Raw genomic sequence first — 19,898 nt, 5'->3', positions numbered from 1 at the left:
TTTCTTTATTAGATTTTAAATGAGAATTTGACTCTTAACATGACACAATGAAGAAAAAGGATTCAAAGTAGCCGACCTCACACAATGGGATAAAGGCTTAATGCTATTGTTGTTGTATAGTTTTATTATTATTAAAAATAAAAATAATATTCTATTCTCCTATTTTATTAATATAACATTGTTCTATTATATTTTAAAGAAATAAAATAAAAATAAGTGATTTTCTAGTCCTTAAAATTGAAATTCACTTCTTTTTAAATGCAGGTTTAAGAGTAAGAATTCAATTTCATATACTTCTAACTAAAAACAAACGTTTAACAATAAGATAAATCATTTCGAATCACTTCAGAGTGGAAGAAATTAGTACTAAATGGTAAAGCTTTAGGAAGAGTTAAGTTATGGAAGTTATTTGGAGCTTTCTACGTGTACTCAATTTTACACATAAACCTTTTTGTGTTTAACAGGTGATGACTCATATCCAGCAACTCTGGTCAATGGTTGCTCATTTTATATAAGCAGCTCCTACTTACATTGCTGGAGCACGGAGCAAGTTCTTCTCTAAGAAATAATCTAGAGAATAGTAGTCGAGTAGGCTGAGAGATTCATCCCAAAATGAAAAACCAGAACGTTGATCAGGCCATTGGAGTTCCAGTCAGTTCCGTCATATATGCAGCTGGGGAGTTGAAAAGAGAAGCTGCATCACCTGTGCCTCAGCGGCTCTATCTTATGCCTGCTTCTTATGGGTCTTCTCAATTTCAAAAGAGTAAGGACTAACGGCTAACTGATCCCCCGCTGTATTTTATGATCATTTATATTTTTCTTGATATTAGATATTTTTGATTCGCAGGTAGAAAGCTTCCACTTTTTCATTGGATGAACAGGTTTAAGAGCAAGGCAAATAGTTATGCTAAAGGAATATGTGACCATGGTAATTCCTCATCCTTCCATCAGTTTCTACGCTTCAGAAGTCTACACATTCCTGAGTTTCTGTTCATTTATTTATTTTTATAAAAAGAACTCATTTGTACTATTTCATTGAATTCACAGTGAGTCTAGGATCCACAGTCTCCCAAACTGTGAAAGGGAAATTGAGCTTGGGGGTGAGGATTCTTCAAGCTGGAGGAGTCGGAAGAATTTTCAGACAAAATTTCTCTGTTAAAGAGGGAGAGAAGTTGCTGAATGCCTTCCAGTGCTATTTGTCGACCACAGCTGGTCCTATTTCTGGTCTTCTCTTCATTTCATCTGAAAAGATTGCATTCCGCAGCAACAGATACATCAAACTCAACTCTCCTGGAGAAACAGCCAGAATCCCTTACAAGGTTTGTTAAAAAGCGAGAAATTTAAGCACTTTATGACCATTAATGAATGGAATGATTTTATTTTGATTGAACTATTGGCAATGTGCAGGTCTTGATACCTCTGAGCCGGACAAAGAAGGTTTGCCAAAGTGAAAATATGAACAAACCAAGCCAGAAATACATAGAAATCATCACAGAAGATGGCTTTGAGTTCTGGTTCATGGGTTTTCTTTCTTATGAGAGATCTTTCAACTTCATACAGAAGCAATTTCAGAGCAACCGGTGACACAACTCTCATAGTAGAAAGCAAATGAAAGAGTAACTCCCTGCTTTGTGCCAAGCATTGAAAAGTTTCCAAGTTTTATGGAAGATTGTTCAATGCAACCTATTATTTTGGGCCTTCCACCTTTGTGATTTTGTGTAAAATACAAAGTGTACTTGTATCATGAGAGTTGTTAATTGGAATATAAATGATGTTCAAGAATTAGTAATATCATGTATTTATGTGTTATGATCAAACTGTTGAGAATTCTGATAAAAGTGAAAGATAAGAGCTAGAATTTAGTTATAAATTTTAATATTTGAAGGTGAAACTAATGAGCATAGATAAGCAAGTGTTTTTATAATTGATCAAAATTTGAGCATTACATATGAAATAACTTGATAAATTTTATGCAAGAAAATGTATGGTTTATAGTGTTGATACTTTAATTTTTGTGCAATTTAAAACTCTAGCAAAATAGAATTTCAAAACACAATTCATATTCTATTTATCGACTCTCAAGAGATAAGTTCATTTTGTGAATACTATAATTTCCATATGATTTAGAGGTGAAATTGTTTAGTGTGGATACCGACGTCATCCGGAGGCGAATTAAAATGCATCACGTCACTCGTTTGTTGTGTGTTGTGGTTGTACAAGATGATGTGGCGCATTCCGATTCGCCTCCAGACAGTCCAGTTTTCGCACAAAATAATTTCTCGATTTAAAGAGAACCTCCCTTGCAAAATAAAACTTTAAACACAATTCATATTCCAATTATCAACTCTCATGATATAGGTTTATTTTGAGAAATCTTCTCAATAAAATCTTGTATGTGGCTTCTTCCACGCTTGTGATTTGTGTAAGATACATGCCAAATGCACTTATATCATGAGAGTTGGTAATTATTATATTAATAACTACCTAAACTCATTGCAGAGTATTGTCCATCGTTAAGGAGAACATAAGCTTCAAGCAGTGATTAATTACTTTCTTGTGCTTTGGAGATCATAGATTTGATAGAAAGTATAGAGATTGTTTCCACACTCGAATTTAGGCTTCATTTGGGACATCTTTCTTATTACTTAAAATTAATTTTTTGCACTTAAAAACTGATAGGAAACACTTGGATGTTTTAAAGTAATTCCTATCAATTTCAAAAAAAAAACATCGAGAAAAGCTCTTCCGAACTCAACGAAAGTCGGAAAAATAGTAGTTTTATTGCAATAATGAAAGATACAGACAAAAAATACTAAGATACAATTGAATCTCTATTCGAGAGGAGGATCTTTCTCTCCCAAATCTCTAGATGCCGCTAGAGCCCAAAGAACCTAATAGATCTCAAATTTCAACCAAATTCAAGTTGTCCTAACCCTAAGAAAATAAACTATTTAATGCATACAATCCAAAAAGAAATCTATAAATAGTCCCTACATTCAAATTTCCCTCCTAACTCCCTCAAAAATCCTTCCTAATTATTGGCTGAAGCTGTTTGGATGGCGCCTATAGGGAAGCGGAACTCTTCCTCTTCTATCCGCCTGAGCCAGTCCCGTGTGGACCGGCTGGTCCAATGGACTGGCCTAACAATAATTATTTTAAAAAGCAGTAAAAAACTGTCCCAAACAAAGCCTTAGTTTTCACATCATAGTGGAGATTGAAAACCTTACCATTGTTTTAGAGCCTACCTTTAGATGATCTAAACAAAGGGCATACGGATTATATGATGTTTCTGCAAATACAGAATCTTCTTATATTTCTAAAGCGCTTATTTTTGTAACTCGGAATTATGACATCAGAACTTAACCATTACATCAAACTCATAAAATTCTATAGAAGCAATAACAAGATAAATTTTGAGCTGAAGAGCTGAGTTGGAGATATTGCATGATACTAATTAATTAAAAGGGAATTTGTAAAAGCATATGTTCTAGAAAAATCAGTAGTTCTGCAGAAAGAAAGGTTGTTTTCATTAAAGAAAAAAAAAACAGTTGACATATACCGGTGCATGATCCACTATTCTTAAGAAGGCCTGTGCAATCTTTGTCTGCTTTTAGATTTTGGATTAGCAGCCCACATCCAAAACAGTCAGCATAATAAATTTGCCGACGCAGTGCTGTCTCAGCATACCTGCTTTTCTAGTAGATCTGTAAAGGCCATGACAGAGAAAGCAGATAAGAAGTAAATAGTATATAAGAATACTCTGAAAAGGAGAAAATTTTGTTGATAATAGGGGACCACGTTTGGCAAAAAAAATGTTAGGTGGCTGTTAATGGAGGGGTGAGAAGGGAGCATGGAGGTGTGTGCGTGCATGCGTGTGTGTGGAGAAATTATTATGTGCGGACACCGGACGGGAGAACCGTCCGGTTACGCTAGGTACCGAGCACAATACCGGGCGCGGTACCGAGCGCAGTACTTTTTTGAGGTGCCGTGGCGCATTTTTATTGGTCTTCCGATACATCCGGACTCTGCCCAGAATAATAAATCGTGTGTTTGTGTGTGTGTGTGTGAGAGAGAGAGAGAGAGAGAGAGAGAGAGAGAGAGAGAATGTGTTCATGTTATACATAGCAATATGTTGAATGTAGCAAACATTAAAGATCTAGCAATCTTGATTGCACCAACGATGTTGAAAGATGTATTTGTAGCTGAAAGATGTATTAATGATTGAAATATAGTTGATTAAGATTTCACTGGATCAAAAATAGATGAATCATCATGACTTCTTTTAGCTGGGTTGGTGTAAGAATATATATGGGTAGCCGTTGCTATCAACTTCATGACTAATGATTCCTTCCACATGGAGACTGAGAGCAACTAACATCCATGAGAAGCCTAAGTCTCTGTTCTTCTTTATGTTATTTTCTCTATGATTGAATGCAATTTTACACCAAGTAAAAAAAAAACTTGTTTACTTTAATTATAACAGAGATGCATGAGATTATGGGGAGTCCTTAGAAGATATTTTGATTTAATGAATGAGATTTTATGCTTTGGGTTAGAATTTAAATTTGAAAGTTAATTTTGAATGGGTTTTGACCAGTTTGACTAAGATGATCAAGTCAACTTAATCAAAGGAAGTCTCCCATGGTCTTGACTCATCAAAAGAACGAAGTGGTTTGGATTTCAGGTTCTGAACAGAGCAGATCGCAAGCTTATCTCTTGGGAAAGGAACAGGACAAAATCAAGCAAGAAGAATTGAAGGAATTGTTTGTGGTTGTGCTATTAATTGTGATTTTGATCGTTGTTAGAAGTAGATTGAGGATCTAATTGTTCCAATTCCGGCATCGTAAGGAGGTTGCGAGTTCTTGGAGGCTATAAGATCCCGTTGAGCCATGGATACATCCACCTCGACGGTGGAGAAGGTGGCGATCCATCAGATGCTTACACATCCTATTAAAATTGATGTGACAAAATTTGATGGCAAAGAAAATTTTGGTATGTGGCAATGTGAGGTGATGGATGCGTTGTGCTTTATGAATCTAAAGGATGTTCTGGTAGGCGATGAACATCCTGAAGAGATGTCTGAGAGAGATTGGCTCAAGATTAACTGGAGTGCTTGTGGCTTGATAAAAAATTGCTTATCTTAGGAGATCAAGTATGGGGTGATGATGTAAACTTCTAATACAAAGCTATGGAAGACTTTAGAGAACAAGTATCTAACGAAGAACGTGGAGAATCGTCTTCATATGAAGTGGAGGCTCTACAGGTTTCTGATGAGACATGGGGTGGTTACAAATGATAAGCACTTGAATGATTTTATAAAGCTATTTGCAGATCTTTTAAATTTGGATGAGGAGGTTATAGATGAATACAAGGTGCTCCTATTGAATTCGCAGTCGGATGAGTACGAAACTTCATAATGATGCTCATTCATGGGAATGAGGTCATGAACTATGGCGAGATGACTACTACATTACTGTGCCACGAGTTCCGGCATTGGGATAATCTTGTATGAATTCGCAGTCGGATGAGTCTGCAAATATGAATTCAGCTGAGCCTCTCACACTCCAATAAGGAAGATTTGAGAGGAAGAAAAAGAGTGGCAGTCAGCGGGGAAAATCTTGTAGGGGTAGTCTTGGGAATTCAATGTGCTTTCTATTTGCAAAATGGTTATTGGAAGAAAGATTGTCTGAAGCTTAAGGAAAAGGGAAAGAGAGTTTCCACTGAGGCTAACTTTAGCATGGAAGAGCATGACAAAGATTTAGATATATCACTATTTGTAGTCTCTCAAAGTTTTTATTCAGATAATTCATACTGGATTCTAGATATTGGTGCTACCTATCATATTTGTCCCACCAGGGAGTAGTTTTGTACCTACAGGGAGCTTGATTATGGTGTTATGACCATGAAAAATTATCAAGCTTGTCGTATAGTTTATGTAAGGAGCATCTTCATCAGAATCCATGATGGTACTATGAGAGAGATGATTAATGTGAGATATCTTCCAAATATTATAAAGAATTTGCTATTTGTTAGGGCTTTAGAGACCAAGGGCTACAAGGTTGTCATTGAGGCAAGAGTTCTAAAGATATATTATAGAGCACTGGTTTTTTCTGAAAGGAGTTCGTTCTCACAACTTTTACTATCTTCAAGGAAGAACAATGATTGGAATGATTGATGTTGCTGATGATTCTTCTTACGCCACTACATTATAGTATATGTAGCTAGTTCATGCAGGAGAGGCTTCTCTTATGGCTTTCATGAAGCAAGGATTAATCAAAGGAGCAAGCACCTACAAGCTCAATTTCTGTGAATATTGTGTGTTTGGAAAGAATAAATGTGTATCATTTGGTACTGACATCCACAATATAAAGGATATCTTAGAGTATATTCACACAGATGTTTGGGGCCCGACGATGACAACATCATTTGGTGGTTGGCAATAGTTTATCTTTTTTATTGATAATTACTCCAAATATGTTTGGGTGTATACTATGAGGCGCAAGAGCGATGTACTAAAGGTTTTTAGAACTTTGAAGAAGTGGATTGAGAGTCAGGCTGGCAAAAGGATCCGATGTATCATATCAGACATTGAGGGTGAATACACTTTTGATGCATTCTTACAGGAGTGCAAGTGATCTGGGATAAAGCTTCACTTCACTATTAAAGAGACACCGCAGCAACATAGAGGATGAATAGAAGTTTGGTGGAGAAAGTACGGCGTATGTTATCCAATGCTATGTTGGATAAAGTCTATTGGGCTGAAGCAATAGAGTATGTCTATCACTTGGTGAACCGTCTGCTTTCTGTAGCTATTGGGAAGAAGACACCAAAGAAGATGTAGTCAAGGCATCCTGCTAGAGATTATGAGCACTTAAGAGTTTTTTGGTGTCCAAGTACTATCATGTTTAGAATGATAAATTGGAACCAAGAGCAAAGAAGGCAATCTTTATTTGCTTCAGGCATGGAGTCAAGGGCTTCAAACTCTATGTTCTAGTAGATAAGAAGATTTTCATCAGCAGGAATGTTACTTTTGGCAAGGCAATCATTTTGAAGCCTCAAGACTTGAAGCGGAGGAGAGTTCTATTGAGACCACATATGTGTTGCAAAAGTTGAAGTTTGATGCAACTCTATTTACTCCACAAAGATAGATCACCTCTACTCAGGAAACTGATTCAGTTTTAGATCAGGCGGTAGAAGTTGATGTTGAGGTTGAGATTTTTGCTCAGGAGTCAATTGTAAGGAATAGGACTAGGCACCAGAATATCGCAAAGCCAACTTGACTTGGGGATCACATTGCATTTACACTTTCAGTTACGAAGGCTGAAGTTCCTAGTCCCTATAAGGGTAGTGTATAGTCTTGATGGTGATCTATAAAAGAGGACTTTGGATGAAGAGATGGAGTCACTTTAGAAGGATGCTACTTGAGGTTGGTGAAGCTTCCTCCAGGAAGAAAAGTCATTGGGTGCAAAGGGATGCATGCAAAGAAGGAAGGATCTCATGAAGTTGATGTGCAACATAAGGCTAGATTGATGTCAAAAGGCTCTAAGCAATGGGAAGGGTCTGTTTATAATGAGGGAGAACAATGGTTAAGAATCCCACGACCCATGATCACTTGGCACTTGGAGCACGGTTTGATATGATTTTGGAGCAGCTCGATCTAAACATTGCACTTTTTTAAACCTTTGAATTCAAATTTGTGCAAGTGACTTTTAGGCTTCATTTGAGACAACCTTTTTATTGTTTTTTAAAACAATTTTTTAGTAGAAAAAAATTTTGACTAGAAATTTTTGTACTAAAAAACTACTTAAGAAAGCAATAGTAAAACTGTCACAAATGAAGCCTTAATCTGATCCTGCCTCATTGAAAACATCAAAGCAGAACTACAAATCAGCAAATTCAATGAAAAACAACAAGTCATAGAAGCAATTAGATATTTTCTTCATCTTTTTAGTCCTTAATTATATTTTAACTTATGATAAGATCATGACTGTAAAGACTAAGGTGCTGATTAACCATGTAGTCAGCAAGATTTAGGCAGCATAAAAGCGACTTTGCTTGTGGTCTGCTACTGGTAAAGTAGATATTTAAGTACACGAGGCCTATACAATGAATTAGAGTAAAAGATGGACGTTGATTTGTTTGGTTTCCACTTTTTACTTATTTTATAGGAGAAAAAACAATCAGAATAACGTGAGAGTTGATCTGAGAGCCAAATTAATAAAATTTAATATAGTTCAGCGAGTATATATATATATATATATATTGAAATACAAATATAACTAAAAAATGGAATTTTAAATCAAATCAGTAAAAAAAAATGAAATTGATATCAAAAAGATTTATCTAACCAATTCTCAACAGAGAGTTGCATCATCTTTACAACTCAGTTAATATACCTCAATTTTTAAATGTATGAAACGGAAGAAGGTTAAACAACAAAAAATGGAATAAGCTATTAAATAAATCATTAAACCATTCTTAAAAATTATTTTATTAATTTTTTTAATCCATTTGTTACATGACAAACAAGCATCTAACCAAATGAGTAGATTAATGTTCAAATTTGTTTATTTTTATAGCCAATTAGGCTTCCATCATAGTCAAATAAGGTTCAATAGTCCATGCACATGGTTGAATAGGCTTGTGGTGCATGACACGACTTAGGCTTCATTTGGGACGGCTTTCTTACTACTTCTTAAAGTAACTTTTTAGTACAAGAATTAAACTAGAAAGCTGCTTAAAGAAGCAGTAAGAAAGCCGTCCCAAATGAAGCCTTAATATCATTCATGAAAATTACATGGTGAGCAAGGTTTAAGGTTTCTAGTAAAGCTTGTGGATGAGTTAGCTGATTTGTTATGCAGTAACTTAATATCCATACATGAAATACATTTTGAGGTATATGTTAAGCTTCTTGAGTGAAACAATGAAAATATTTAAGGTGCTTTGCATAAGTTAGTTTGCTAATTTTGGAAAGCATATCAAAATGCTGACTTGTTTCTGAGTGTAATTCTCACTGTTGCTAATGTTTGCACTAATTTTAAAGGACGAGAAAAAGAAGGAGAAGAAAGAAGAGCAAAGGTGTCCCACTTCCACATCAAAGAGAGGTAGGAATCAATTGATACACATCAGATGGGACCAAGTCAGCAACATCTCTCAAACAAAATGGCCCACCATAATTGACCATTTCAGCTTTATAAATAACTTAAGCTTATCTTGTAAGATAATGTATGTTGCTAAACTGATGTAGCCTCTCATTTTACCGTTGTTTTTTATTTATTATTGAATAATGTGAGTGACTGTTTGATAAATACTAGTTAAGATTGCTATTCAAAATACCATTAAACTCAAAGAATTTTTGATAAAAAAACTGTTACGGTTGATTGAACCTCCAAAATTTATACTATTTATGATCAAAGGATCTTTTAGAGGCACTGGGAAGTATTCTTTTTCTTATCTCTTTACATGAGCCTTTATTCGTGACAAGCTGATGAAGACTTTGAAGCAATGCTGATTCAGAAAACCACGTAGTCCTTTGTAAACTAATTCCATCTTTTTGGTTGCTCAACCGCCCAGATTCTTTGAACACTGACAACTGTTTTTTTCAGATTTCTTCATTCTATAAATTGCATCCCCCAATGGATTTTGGAGCAAAGAGCACGCCTTAGGAATCTCAAGAACTTGAAGCAGGAGAGGAAGTGAGGAGAATCTGTTATTCAGAATGAAGAATCAAAGCCAGGGTTCAGTCATAGGTTTTCCTATTAGATCTGTGACGGGAAAACCTTCCATTAATGAGCCAATTGTTGCATACAGTCCTATACAATACGGCACATCTCATCTCAAGCAAAGTAAGGATCAAATTTCTCAGTTTGATTTTGTAGCAAGTTAATGTATTTATAATTGATTATTCTTTTTTGGCTTAAAAATTTGCAGAGAGATTGGAGTCCATCATTGACCTGATGAACAAGTTCAGAAGAAAAGCTGATAATCTTGCGCAAGGCATCAGAGATCATGGTAATTAACCTATGAATTCTACACTTTCATAAAGCCAAACCGAAATAGATTTTTTTCATACTTTATACATTATCCCGTGCTTAAAGAGTACAAATATTTTGCAAAAATCTAACTTCATGGCATGTAAAAATTTTCAGTAAGCTTGGGACCAGGAGTCTCTGAAACTGTGAAAGGGAAGTTAAAGTTGGGCACGAGGATTCTTCAAGCAGGAGGAATTGAGCGGGTATTCAGAAAAAGTTTTGCAGTTGTTGAGGGTGAAAAGCTGGTTAAGGCATTCCAGTGCCATCTTTCAACAACGGCTGGTCCCATTCCAGGACTCCTCTTCATTTCAACAGAGAAGATTGCTTTCCTTAGTGACCGATCTCTGGTGTTCAGATCACCTAAAGGAAATGTTGCCAGGATTCCTTACAAGGTTACTTCTTTTCTTCATTTCAGCAGAGTATTCTTGAATTAAACGTTTCTGTATTTTTATTGACAATTCTGTTAATTTTTTTTTCAGGTACTGATTCCACTGAGAAGGATAAAAGGTGTAAATCCAAGTGAAAATTCTAACAAGCCAAATCATAAGTATATTCAGATTGAAACTACTGATGATTTTGAGTTTTGGTTCATGGGATTTGTTTGTTATCAAAGATCGTTTAAGATTTTGAAGCTAGCAACATCAGAATCACAAATGGGCATTTTGAAGTTAAAAGGATGAAGATTAAGATTAGGATTTATGTACATGAAAATAGAGAAGTGAGATAAAAAATAAAAAATAAAAAATAAAAAAAAATCTTGTTACTGGCGATGAGATTCCTCATTATTTAGAGCGGTCATCTTGTTGCCATCCTTCAAGTTTTGAGTTATCATCTCTATTTGTACAGCTTCGTCGTAGTAGTATTGAAAGGAATTTTCCTAGTGAAATGTTTGTTTTCCTTCGTTTAAATCTTCTTTTTTCCCTTAAATGAATCGTTTAATTGCATGCAATTATAAGCTTGAAGTTGCATGAAGAAAGGATGGGTATTTAAATTAAATTATCATCACTTGAAGTAAGATTACTTGACTAATAACATGAGTGTTTAAAGCAAATGTCTGTGCAAATTTACTTATTATCCGGCTTAATGTGAGATTTCATTGTGGGCTCTATAAATGTGAGTTTTAGAGCCATGATCTTAATACAGCGGAGTCGCTCAACCAAGCTAGCCACTAGGACAAAGGGTCACGGTCATAATCACTTACCACATGGAGCCATCCGGACCAAGCCATAGGTTATTTGTGGATCCGTCTGGTCAAACCACTTATTAGAGAACCAATCATAATTATATCACGTAGAGCCATATGGCCAAGCTAAGAATAAAATTTGAGAATAAATTTGAATGATATTCTCGACCGGACATTGCTCTTTGTGAGCTGAGTTATCCTTGAGTTCATCACCCTCGTCAAATGGTTGCGAAGGGTAGATGAATTTTTATTTAAGTTTTAGATAATTAATTTTAATTTTAAACATTAATATTCTTAATAGATGTAGAGCTTTGGAGTTTAGATAAGATTTAAAAATTAGCCCCTTCAATTGATATTAGCTTTCAACACGGTCATCATCAAGGTGACATTGAAGTCATTTTAAAAAAGTCGTATTTGTTAAAAGGATTGGAGGCATTTAGAAAGTAGAGTCCCCTCCAATTGAGGTTAACTTTCAATATGACCATCATCAGGGAGACATCAAATAATTGGTTATTTGAACATTGTCAACACTATTCGCCCACTAACAGAGGATTGGGTTCAATAATCGATGATAATGTAAACGCTAAAACAGAGATCTTATATATTTATGATAAGTTTCATTTAAAGAGCCTTTGAAGGCCTAATGTGGACTTTAAAATTAAAAATCTTGGTAGATTTCTGATTAGGCATTTATTTGTTAATTCACGTTAAAACTTGAATATTTGACCCCCCGCAACATTCTCAAACCTTAGGTTTAGGAGCTTAATAAAGTGGTTGGAGCACATGCATGCAGATATTTAGTTTTAAAATAGGATTTAACATTAGCGAGTTTTTAATCCCAACGCAGCATTCTAAAAAAATTGTGTTTACAAATTTATCACGTTTGTTGGAGCACATGCGGGGAATAAAAATCTTCTTTTGAATTAACATGCATGCTTTTTGATGAGTCGCGTTTAAATTTAGGAAATTATATTTTTATGCATGAGGGGATTTTAAAGTATCCAAGCATACCTTTTGTGTAAGTGATTATTGGAAAGTGTGTAAGATTTCATTTAAAATTCAAGAAATGCTTTTTGTTCATTGTGGATTCAGTGGCATGAGAAAGCATATTAGATTTCAATTGTAGTTCATTAGAGAGATGTTATTTAGCTTATCTTATCTCCTTTAAATTATCATATCAATTAACGCAGCTTGTAAGATATTTTTATTAAATAAATGTTAGGAGATCATGCTCTTGCTTGAAACTAAGCTACATTATTCACTACGAATTCCTTATTGTCATCCATAGGCAAGCTTATATGTTTGATACGAGCCCCCTTGGCTAATCGTGTGCACTACGAATTCTTATTGCTCCTACTCACAGGTGAATTGTAGTGTTCCTTAGAAGTTCCCTAATATTATTTATAGATTGTATGCTTTGTTTGATACGAGCTCCTTGTCCATGCCCATAGAATAATTATTGTGGGCACTATGAATTCCTTACTACTGCTCATAGGTGAATTATAATATACATTGCTACTCTATTTTTTCATGTAGGCGGGCTGATTCATTTGGTATGACCCCTTATTCTTGCTTGTGGGTTAATCATTGTATACACTACAAATTTCTAGCTCTTCTCACACATGAATTGTAGTGTTCTTTGCATGTTTCTCATCTTCACCCGCAAACAGACTGCTTTGTGCATCAAGAATCTTCCATTCATACTCGCAGACGGTATATGTGTTCTTGGTAAGTTGATTGATATTATTCATAGGCAGACTGTATTCATTACAAGTCTCTTATCTTTGCTCATGAGCGGGCTTCTGTGTTCATTCCAAGTCTAGTGTTCCTTACCCCTTAGCAAATTAGTATGCATTAGATGCCCCTTTGTAAATGCCCATAGGTGAATAATTCTACTGCAAGTTCCCTGCTCGTGCCTCTAGGCTGACTGATGGGAGCATTACAAGTTATCTGATGTTGCCCATAGGTGGATTGTTGTGCATTACAAATTCACTGTTATTGCTCATAGGCAAACTATTGTGTACATTACAAGTAGCTCATTTTCATAAGAAAATTATTTGTTCATTAGAAGTCCGTAGTCGCCTATTAGTGAGCAGCCACTTCCATTACAAATTTCCCACGCTTTCTTTTACGTTTAATTTGCATCGAGTTCTACCATTATTTTACAATTTTTATTTTATTGGTCTTTCATTTCAATGATTCATTTAGGTTTGGTCCCTTCTATATTTGTTTAAGTCAGTTTTCCTATTTACTAAAAAATTAGGTAGCCTCCAGGGGTCTCTCCCGTTTAGGAGAAATTTTTTGGAGTATAAGCCAGCCCACCACGCTAAGAAAGGAATGTTTGTGTCTTTAGAATATTTGCATGGATGCTCGCAAATTTCTTCGTCGGCATGAAAGCACGAGTACTTAATTTTACCCCGTCATGCTAAGAAAAGCACACACAAGGCTTACCCGATTTATCACAAGTGTCGCACCGAGCTTCCTCCCATCATGTTAAAAAAAGCTTACATATGACTATATGAGGTAAACTCATTGCATCACAAGAGTCGACAATGGGATTTGAGTTTTTGAGTTTAGCGAGCGTTATATCATTGCACGACAAGCGGCGGTGGCACCGAGGCGAAATGATGAGGGGCCAAAAAACACACTCAAATCTCTCTTTTCCTTATTTAGGCTTCGTTTGGGACGGCTTTTTTTCTGCTTTCTAAAACAGAGTTTTAATACAAAAATAAAAAAATTTGTACTAAAACTCCGTTTTAAAAAGCAATAAAAAAGCCATCCCAAACGAAGCCTTAATCTTTTTTATTTTTAGTTTTTGCTTTCACTCTCTTTTACTAATAATAATAATAATAGAGAGAGAGAGAGAGAGAGAGAGAGAGAGAGAGAGAGAGAGAGGGAAGAGAGTGGAGAGTTGGGATCTCTGTTTTGGGAGAATAGAAGGAGAGTGGAGAGTTGGGTTCTTGAAGTGGGATTTGTCTAGTAGGTAGTGTAAAGTGTAGTGGGTTGTAGGTGTATGCAAGATAATGTGACATGGATTTTTACTGGAAGTGGCAGGGAAGAAATGTTGTTGTCTTTTGGAAAAAATGTGCTGGCAAGATAAGTGGAGAAGGCTGAATTGGGTACTCAGGATGTGAAGGGGAGGAGGTGTTTGTAGGTTATTTGGGTTGAGTTTGGCTGGTTATGAAGGAAATGAAGTGGGTTGTTAGTGGTGTGGCTTAAGAGGCTGTTGGTAGCTGCTTAGGGAGGAGTTGTTTGTGAGGTTGATATGAGCTGATGGGCTAATGGCTAAGGGAGTTCAGCAAGTGGGCCGAACTTACAGGACGGCAAGGGTAAGTATAGAGCCGAACTTACAGCATTTGGCAGAGGATTTGGTCATGGTAGATATAATTTTAAATTTTAAAGAAATTTTTTTTTAAGAAATTTAATTTAAATTAAAATATAACAGGCAAAAGAAATGTGAATTAATTCCCTTGTTTATCAAGCATATCAATTTACGTGCACAACCTCAAAAGACATGTTGATTTTGCTTGTTTGCTTGTGCAAAAATTCAAGCTATTTCAATATGATTTTAACGTTCCGGACACAATGGCAATATTTGTTTTGTAAACATACGGTTTTTGGGCAATGTAGCACAACGCTCCATATGTAGTCCATCGATTTTGATCACCTTAGCTCAATTCAATTGTAAGGAGCCCCCCCTAAGGTAAATTCGATGTTCTTATCACATCGGCGTTGTATGTTTAGTGATCGAAATGTCATTTGGGTCATTTTGTATAGTGTCAACTTGAAATTCATGAGAATTTTATCTTTTTACATTGTACAATGGTCTAGACAATATTGCAGTCTTTTCTACATGATTTGGACATTTTGAACACAATGATTAAATCTTTTCGCGAACATATATCGTTCGGGTAACATCACGTCTGTAGACCGTCAATTTTGATTGCTTCTATTCAAATAGATTGTGAGGGGTCTTGTCCCCTTAGGTAAACTCAATGCCTTGATTACATCAGTGCATTTTGTTCAGAGATCATAAGCCATTTGGGCATTTTTGTGCGGCGTCGCACTCGCCAACAATTGGTTTTAAATCTTTGCTCAATTGAGATCGAGTCAAGTATAAACAACTCCTCTTTGGTAAATTCAATATCTTAATGCATTGATGCAGTCCGTTTTACAATCGAACAAAATTTGAATCATTTCATCACGAACAAGATACTCGGATCTTCGTTCTAAGTGATCTCTTGTATGCCAACCATAGTCGATCATCGTATCCTTAGCTTGCATTGATCATGCCACATATAGGAAGGTCAACTTTCACTTCATGAGATTTTGCTTTTTTTTTTTAATATGTAAAATCTTTTGTTATCAGAAATATGCAAATTATTTATATTTTTGTAAAATTGTGTAATTTTTAGCGTAGTGAGCTTTTTATTAATTAATAAATATTTTCCAAATTTATAATTTCATAACTAATAGATGGTTTATAGAAATATGATAAACTTAGAAAACTATAAAAATATATTTATATTTCATAGCTAATCCGGAAACTTAAGAATGACCCGGTTTTAACCCGGATCGGCATATTTATGAGATTTGGCTGAAGAAGTGCATGAAACAGAGAAAGTTCTTCACAGCGAGTGAACTCCCGTTGTTGCTTCCGATCAAAATGTTGTAACTTATAATCTGACCTGAAGGGAATGTCATCCAATGAGCGAAGTTGTACAACAGCAACCTTCACAACGAGCGAACTCCAGCGTTGCTTCCAATCAAAATGTTGTAACTTCCGATTCGACGGGAAGAGAACATCGTCCAAGGAGCGAAGTCAAACAACAACAAAGGAGCTGGCGAGGTAGCGAGCAAACTCCCATCATTTCTTCGGCGCTTTCGATCAAAATGTTGTAACTTCCAATCCGACGGGAAAAGAGCGTCGTTCAAGGAGCGAATAGCGAAGTCGAGCAGCAACGAAGGAGCTAGCGAGGCAGCAAGCAAACTTATGTTGTTGCTTCGGCTAATCAAAATGTTGTAACTTCCGATCCGACGGGAAGAAAACGTCGTCCAAGGAGCAAACATCTGGTCCGAAAAACCGACCAGTTTGCAAAAAAAATCGGTCGGGTTTGGGGCAGGTCGAGCAGTGCTGAGTCAGTTTCTGATTGGACCCGAACCCGACCCGTGACCCGATTTTGACAGCCCTAATTGAACTCCCCAAATTTATATTTGTTATGATGAAATGAGCTTTTCGAGGCACTGAGAAGTATTCATTTATCATATCTTTACATAAGCCTTTATTCCTGATAAGCTGTTCATGGCTTTGAAGCATGTAATGCTGATTTGGAAAACCACAAAGTCCTTTGAAAACTATTTTCATCTTTTCGATTGCTTAACCGCTCAGATTCCTTAAACAATGACAACTTTTTTGTGCAGGTTTCTTCATTCTATAAATTGGAATCCCCCAATGGATTTGGGGGGCACAGAGAACACCTTAGAAATCTGAAGTACTTGAAACAGGAGAGGGAGGAGAAGCTGTAATCCAGAATGAAGAATCAAAGCCAGGGCTCAGTCATTGGTTATCCTGTTATTCTTGAGCCAATTGTTGCATACAGTCGGCCTGCAGAATACGGCACTGCTCATCTGAAGCAAAGTAATGATTAAATATCTCATTTTGATTTTGTAGAAAGTTTATGGAAGTTTAACTTAAAGTTCTTTTTTTTCCCTCGAAAATGTGCAGAGAGATTGGAGTCCATCATTGATCTGATGAACAAGTTTAGAAGAAAAGCTGATAATCTTGCACAGGGCATCGGAGATCATGGTAATTAGCAAATGAATTTTAGACTTTGAAACATATTTAGGAGTTGAAAGAACATCATTAAGATTTTGTTTGGGACGGCTTTCTTACTGTTTCTTAAAGCAATTTTTTAGTTTAAAAATTAAAAGCCGTTCCAAACGAAATATGAAGCTTAAAAGATAAATTTAATCTATCTGCAATTAGATAGGCAGCTTAGATATGAAAAATTCATGAATAGTTTAGTTTAATGTGATTGAAGTGATAATGCTAAGATGGATGCGTAAAAAAAATTAGAAAATTTTGATTGAGGAATAATTATAGCAAAGAATGGCGAGAGTGCATCAATTGAAGACAAGACAATAAAAGGTATATTTAAAGCTCATTTGGTTGAAAACATATTTAAAAAATAACAAAATTTACTAGATCCATCATTTCTTTTTTAAGCTCCTCAAACCCACTCCAATTCTCTCAATTGTAATCATTTCATTTTTCACACACAAAAATAAATAAATATAAAATATTGTCCTCCAAATATACAAAACCGAATGAATTTTTAGAAAGTTAGAACAAGATTAATGAAGGATAGAAAATGTTCAAAAAAAGAAGAGAATTCAAAATTACAGTCAAAGATTTTGAAAGAGGAGAAAAACCATTAATAATCTACATAAAAATCATGCAAAATATTTGCATACAATGAGTTTAACTTCTCATGCAAGCATGCAGCACTCATCACAAACAAATAAAGAATATATATACTCACAAATTCATCACAAATAGTTTGGAGTAGTGTTATGTGTGGAATCTAATTGTGTTAATCAATCTGGTTATTCTGTTGTCTCGGACCTTAAAACTTGTCGTGTTCGCTGGGGGTGCGAAGGGTTTACCCACTAAAATTTCTAATTTTTTTCCTACAACGCCCCGGCGTTGCGTACCCGAGCGCCCCCCAGCATTGCGTATCCAAGCCCCCCCCCCCCCCCGGGTATCCAAACCCCCCCCCCCCCCGGCGCCGACGTTGTGCTTGCCTTGGTACAAGAAAGATAGCAGAGTGTCATAATGGTATAGATACAGTGTTGCAACGGTACAACACAAAGGCTTGAGTGCCTCGGATGGATTGGATGGCTTTCTTTCTTATTTCTCTGAATGATTGCATCCCTTGAGGTTATTTTACTTGGCTTTCAATCTCTTGTATTTTGAGTGTATTTAGTGATCTGTACTTATTTCTTTCAATTTTCATAGTGAATTTCTTGATGTTGTGTAGCTCCGTAGTTTTTTTTTCCTATTTGGAATTTTTCTGCGTTAAATCTTGGTGTCTTTTATTTTTCCGCTGCTTTTACTTTTTTGCTTGTTTCTTCATTAAGATGTGTTACTCCTTATCTCTCCCCAACAAGTAGGTTAATGATTGCGAAAATGATGATGATATGCTTACAAATTCTAATAAGAAAAACTTCTTCTAAAGTTTTTTTATACCTTATACATTATCGAATGCTTAAGAGTACAAATATTTTTCATAAATCTAACTTCGTAGCACCGCAAAAATTTTAAGCAAGCTTGGGACCAGGAGTCTCTAAAACCGTTAAAGGGAAGTTAAAGTGGGTACAAGGATTCTTCAAGCTGGAGGAACTGAGAGGGTATTTAAGAAAAGTTTCTCCATTGCTGAAGGTGAAAAGCTGATTCAGGCATTCCAGTGCCATCTTTCAACAACAGCTGGTCCCATTCCAGGACTCCTCTTCATTTCAACAGAAAAAATTGCTTTCATTAGTGACCGATCTCTGCTCGTCAGATCTCCTAAAGGATATGTTGCCAAGATTCCTTGCAAGGTTTTTTTTTTTTTTCTCTCCTTCATTTCAGCAAAGCATTCTTCAGTTAAATGTTTCTATATTGTTTACTGACTATTCTATTAAACTTTGTGCAGGTATTGATTCCACTGAGAAGAATAAAAGGTGCAAATCCAAGTGAAAATTCTAACAAGCCAAATCAGAAGTATATTCAGATTGAAACTACTGATGCTTTCGAGTTTTGGTTTATGGGTTTTGTTTGTTATCAAAGATCATTTAAGAATTTGAAGCAAGCAATATCAGAATCACAAATGAGCTATCTGAAGTGAATAGTATGAAGACTAAGATTGGAAAATATGCAGAGGAAAATAGTGAAGTGAGATTAAAAACATCTTGTTCTTGTTACTGGTGATGAGATTGCTCATTACTTACAGCAGCATCTTTTTACCATCATTAAGTTTTGAGTTCCTATCCCTATCTGTACAGCTTTATGGTAGTACTACAGGAATCGTCTAAAAGAAATATTTGCCTGTTTTCCTAATTTTTTAGTTTTTTTTTCTTTTTTTTTCTTTTTAACTGAGTGATTTCATTGAACGGAATTATAAACTTGGAAGTCTGCTTGGTTGGAGTTTAAGGCTTGATTTCGTTAGGTTTCTCCTGTTCATGGAAGGGTTGAGAAGCTGAGAAAGTACTATATGAATCAATGAAAGAAAAAGGTTGAGAAATTGTGATCAGAAAGTTATTTTTTCAAACAATTTAAAAGAGGTTTATAAAATGCTATATGAAATCTGCTTTATGAATCAACTTCAAAATTCTGTTCCGAACGCAATTTTTAGAAGGAAAATTTTCAAAAATTTTATCAAATAAGATGCCTATGTTTTGTTGTAGCTTCTAATAGTGTAAAATTGGTGAAAAAACGCTCATACGGAAGTGCTCCCAGTCAGTTAAGGTCTTCAACAATGTAATAGTTATGTGATGTTAAACTTTATTTAGGATAGTTTTCTTACTCTTTTTTAAGGTCTTCAACAATATAATAGTTATATGTCATAATTTTGTTTGCTTGTGAATATAATAGAATGTATTATTTTAAAATATAATTCAATTTTCACTCATTACATTAATTTTTG

At 35.5% G+C, this 19,898-nt stretch overlaps 3 protein-coding genes across 6 annotated transcripts; all 3 read left to right on the top strand.

The window, feature by feature from the left end:
* The first annotated feature begins 470 nt into the window (after window positions 1-470).
* Window positions 471-1,789, top strand: LOC110096353 (putative GEM-like protein 8). Its single transcript, XM_020822253.2, has 4 exons — window positions 471-763; window positions 848-928; window positions 1,048-1,319; window positions 1,408-1,789. Exons 1-4 carry the CDS (start codon window positions 613-615, stop codon window positions 1,582-1,584), a joined length of 681 nt encoding a protein of 226 aa, XP_020677912.1. The 5' UTR covers window positions 471-612; the 3' UTR covers window positions 1,585-1,789.
* A 7,472-nt stretch (window positions 1,790-9,261) lies between these two features.
* Window positions 9,262-16,793, top strand: LOC110096333 (GEM-like protein 7). 4 transcript variants are annotated; one of them, XM_028697082.1, is made up of 6 exons: window positions 9,262-9,534; window positions 9,606-9,845; window positions 9,931-10,011; window positions 10,149-10,423; window positions 10,511-10,538; window positions 16,636-16,793. In XM_028697082.1, the coding sequence occupies exons 2-6, from the start codon at window positions 9,719-9,721 to the stop codon at window positions 16,650-16,652; spliced, it is 528 nt and encodes a 175-aa protein (XP_028552915.1). In that variant the 5' UTR covers window positions 9,262-9,534; window positions 9,606-9,718; the 3' UTR covers window positions 16,653-16,793. The 4 variants fall into 4 exon arrangements, with proteins under 4 accessions (XP_028552915.1, XP_020677879.1, XP_020677878.1 ...); XM_020822220.2 differs by lacking the exon at window positions 16,636-16,793 and having other exon boundaries at window positions 9,263-9,524; window positions 10,511-10,939; XM_020822219.2 differs by lacking the exon at window positions 16,636-16,793 and having other exon boundaries at window positions 9,264-9,534; window positions 10,511-10,939.
* LOC110096331 (putative GEM-like protein 8) lies at window positions 16,747-19,100 on the top strand. The gene is made up of 4 exons (XM_028697085.1): window positions 16,747-16,852; window positions 16,940-17,020; window positions 18,656-18,813; window positions 18,909-19,100. Exons 1-4 carry the CDS (start codon window positions 16,747-16,749, stop codon window positions 19,098-19,100), a joined length of 537 nt encoding a protein of 178 aa, XP_028552918.1.
* The last annotated feature ends 798 nt before the right edge of the window (window positions 19,101-19,898 follow it).

Source organism: Dendrobium catenatum, unplaced genomic scaffold, assembly GCF_001605985.2.
Source record: "Dendrobium catenatum unplaced genomic scaffold, ASM160598v2 fragScaff_scaffold_864, whole genome shotgun sequence".
Taxonomy (NCBI): Eukaryota; Viridiplantae; Streptophyta; class Magnoliopsida; order Asparagales; family Orchidaceae; genus Dendrobium; species Dendrobium catenatum.
The sequence above is the reverse complement of the archived record's forward strand: the minus strand, read 5'-3'. Positions and strand labels throughout refer to the sequence as shown.

Bases quoted from the DNA above. Each gene is read 5' to 3' on its own strand.
- LOC110096353 (XM_020822253.2), top strand. From the start codon at position 613: ATGAAAAACCAGAACGTTGATCAGGCCATTGGAGTTCCAGTCAGTTCC. The intron at 764-847 runs GTAAGGACTAAC...TTTGATTCGCAG, and splicing joins GTCTTCTCAATTTCAAAAGA to GTAGAAAGCTTCCACTTTTT. The intron at 1,320-1,407 runs GTTTGTTAAAAA...GGCAATGTGCAG, and splicing joins CAGCCAGAATCCCTTACAAG to GTCTTGATACCTCTGAGCCG.
- LOC110096331 (XM_028697085.1), top strand. From the start codon at position 16,747: ATGAAGAATCAAAGCCAGGGCTCAGTCATTGGTTATCCTGTTATTCTT. The intron at 16,853-16,939 runs GTAATGATTAAA...GAAAATGTGCAG, and splicing joins CACTGCTCATCTGAAGCAAA to AGAGATTGGAGTCCATCATT. The intron at 17,021-18,655 runs GTAATTAGCAAA...CCATTGCTGAAG, and splicing joins ACAGGGCATCGGAGATCATG to GTGAAAAGCTGATTCAGGCA.
- LOC110096333 (XM_020822220.2), top strand. From the start codon at position 9,719: ATGAAGAATCAAAGCCAGGGTTCAGTCATAGGTTTTCCTATTAGATCT. The intron at 10,012-10,148 runs GTAATTAACCTA...AAAAATTTTCAG, and splicing joins GCAAGGCATCAGAGATCATG to TAAGCTTGGGACCAGGAGTC. The intron at 10,424-10,510 runs GTTACTTCTTTT...TTTTTTTTTCAG, and splicing joins TTGCCAGGATTCCTTACAAG to GTACTGATTCCACTGAGAAG.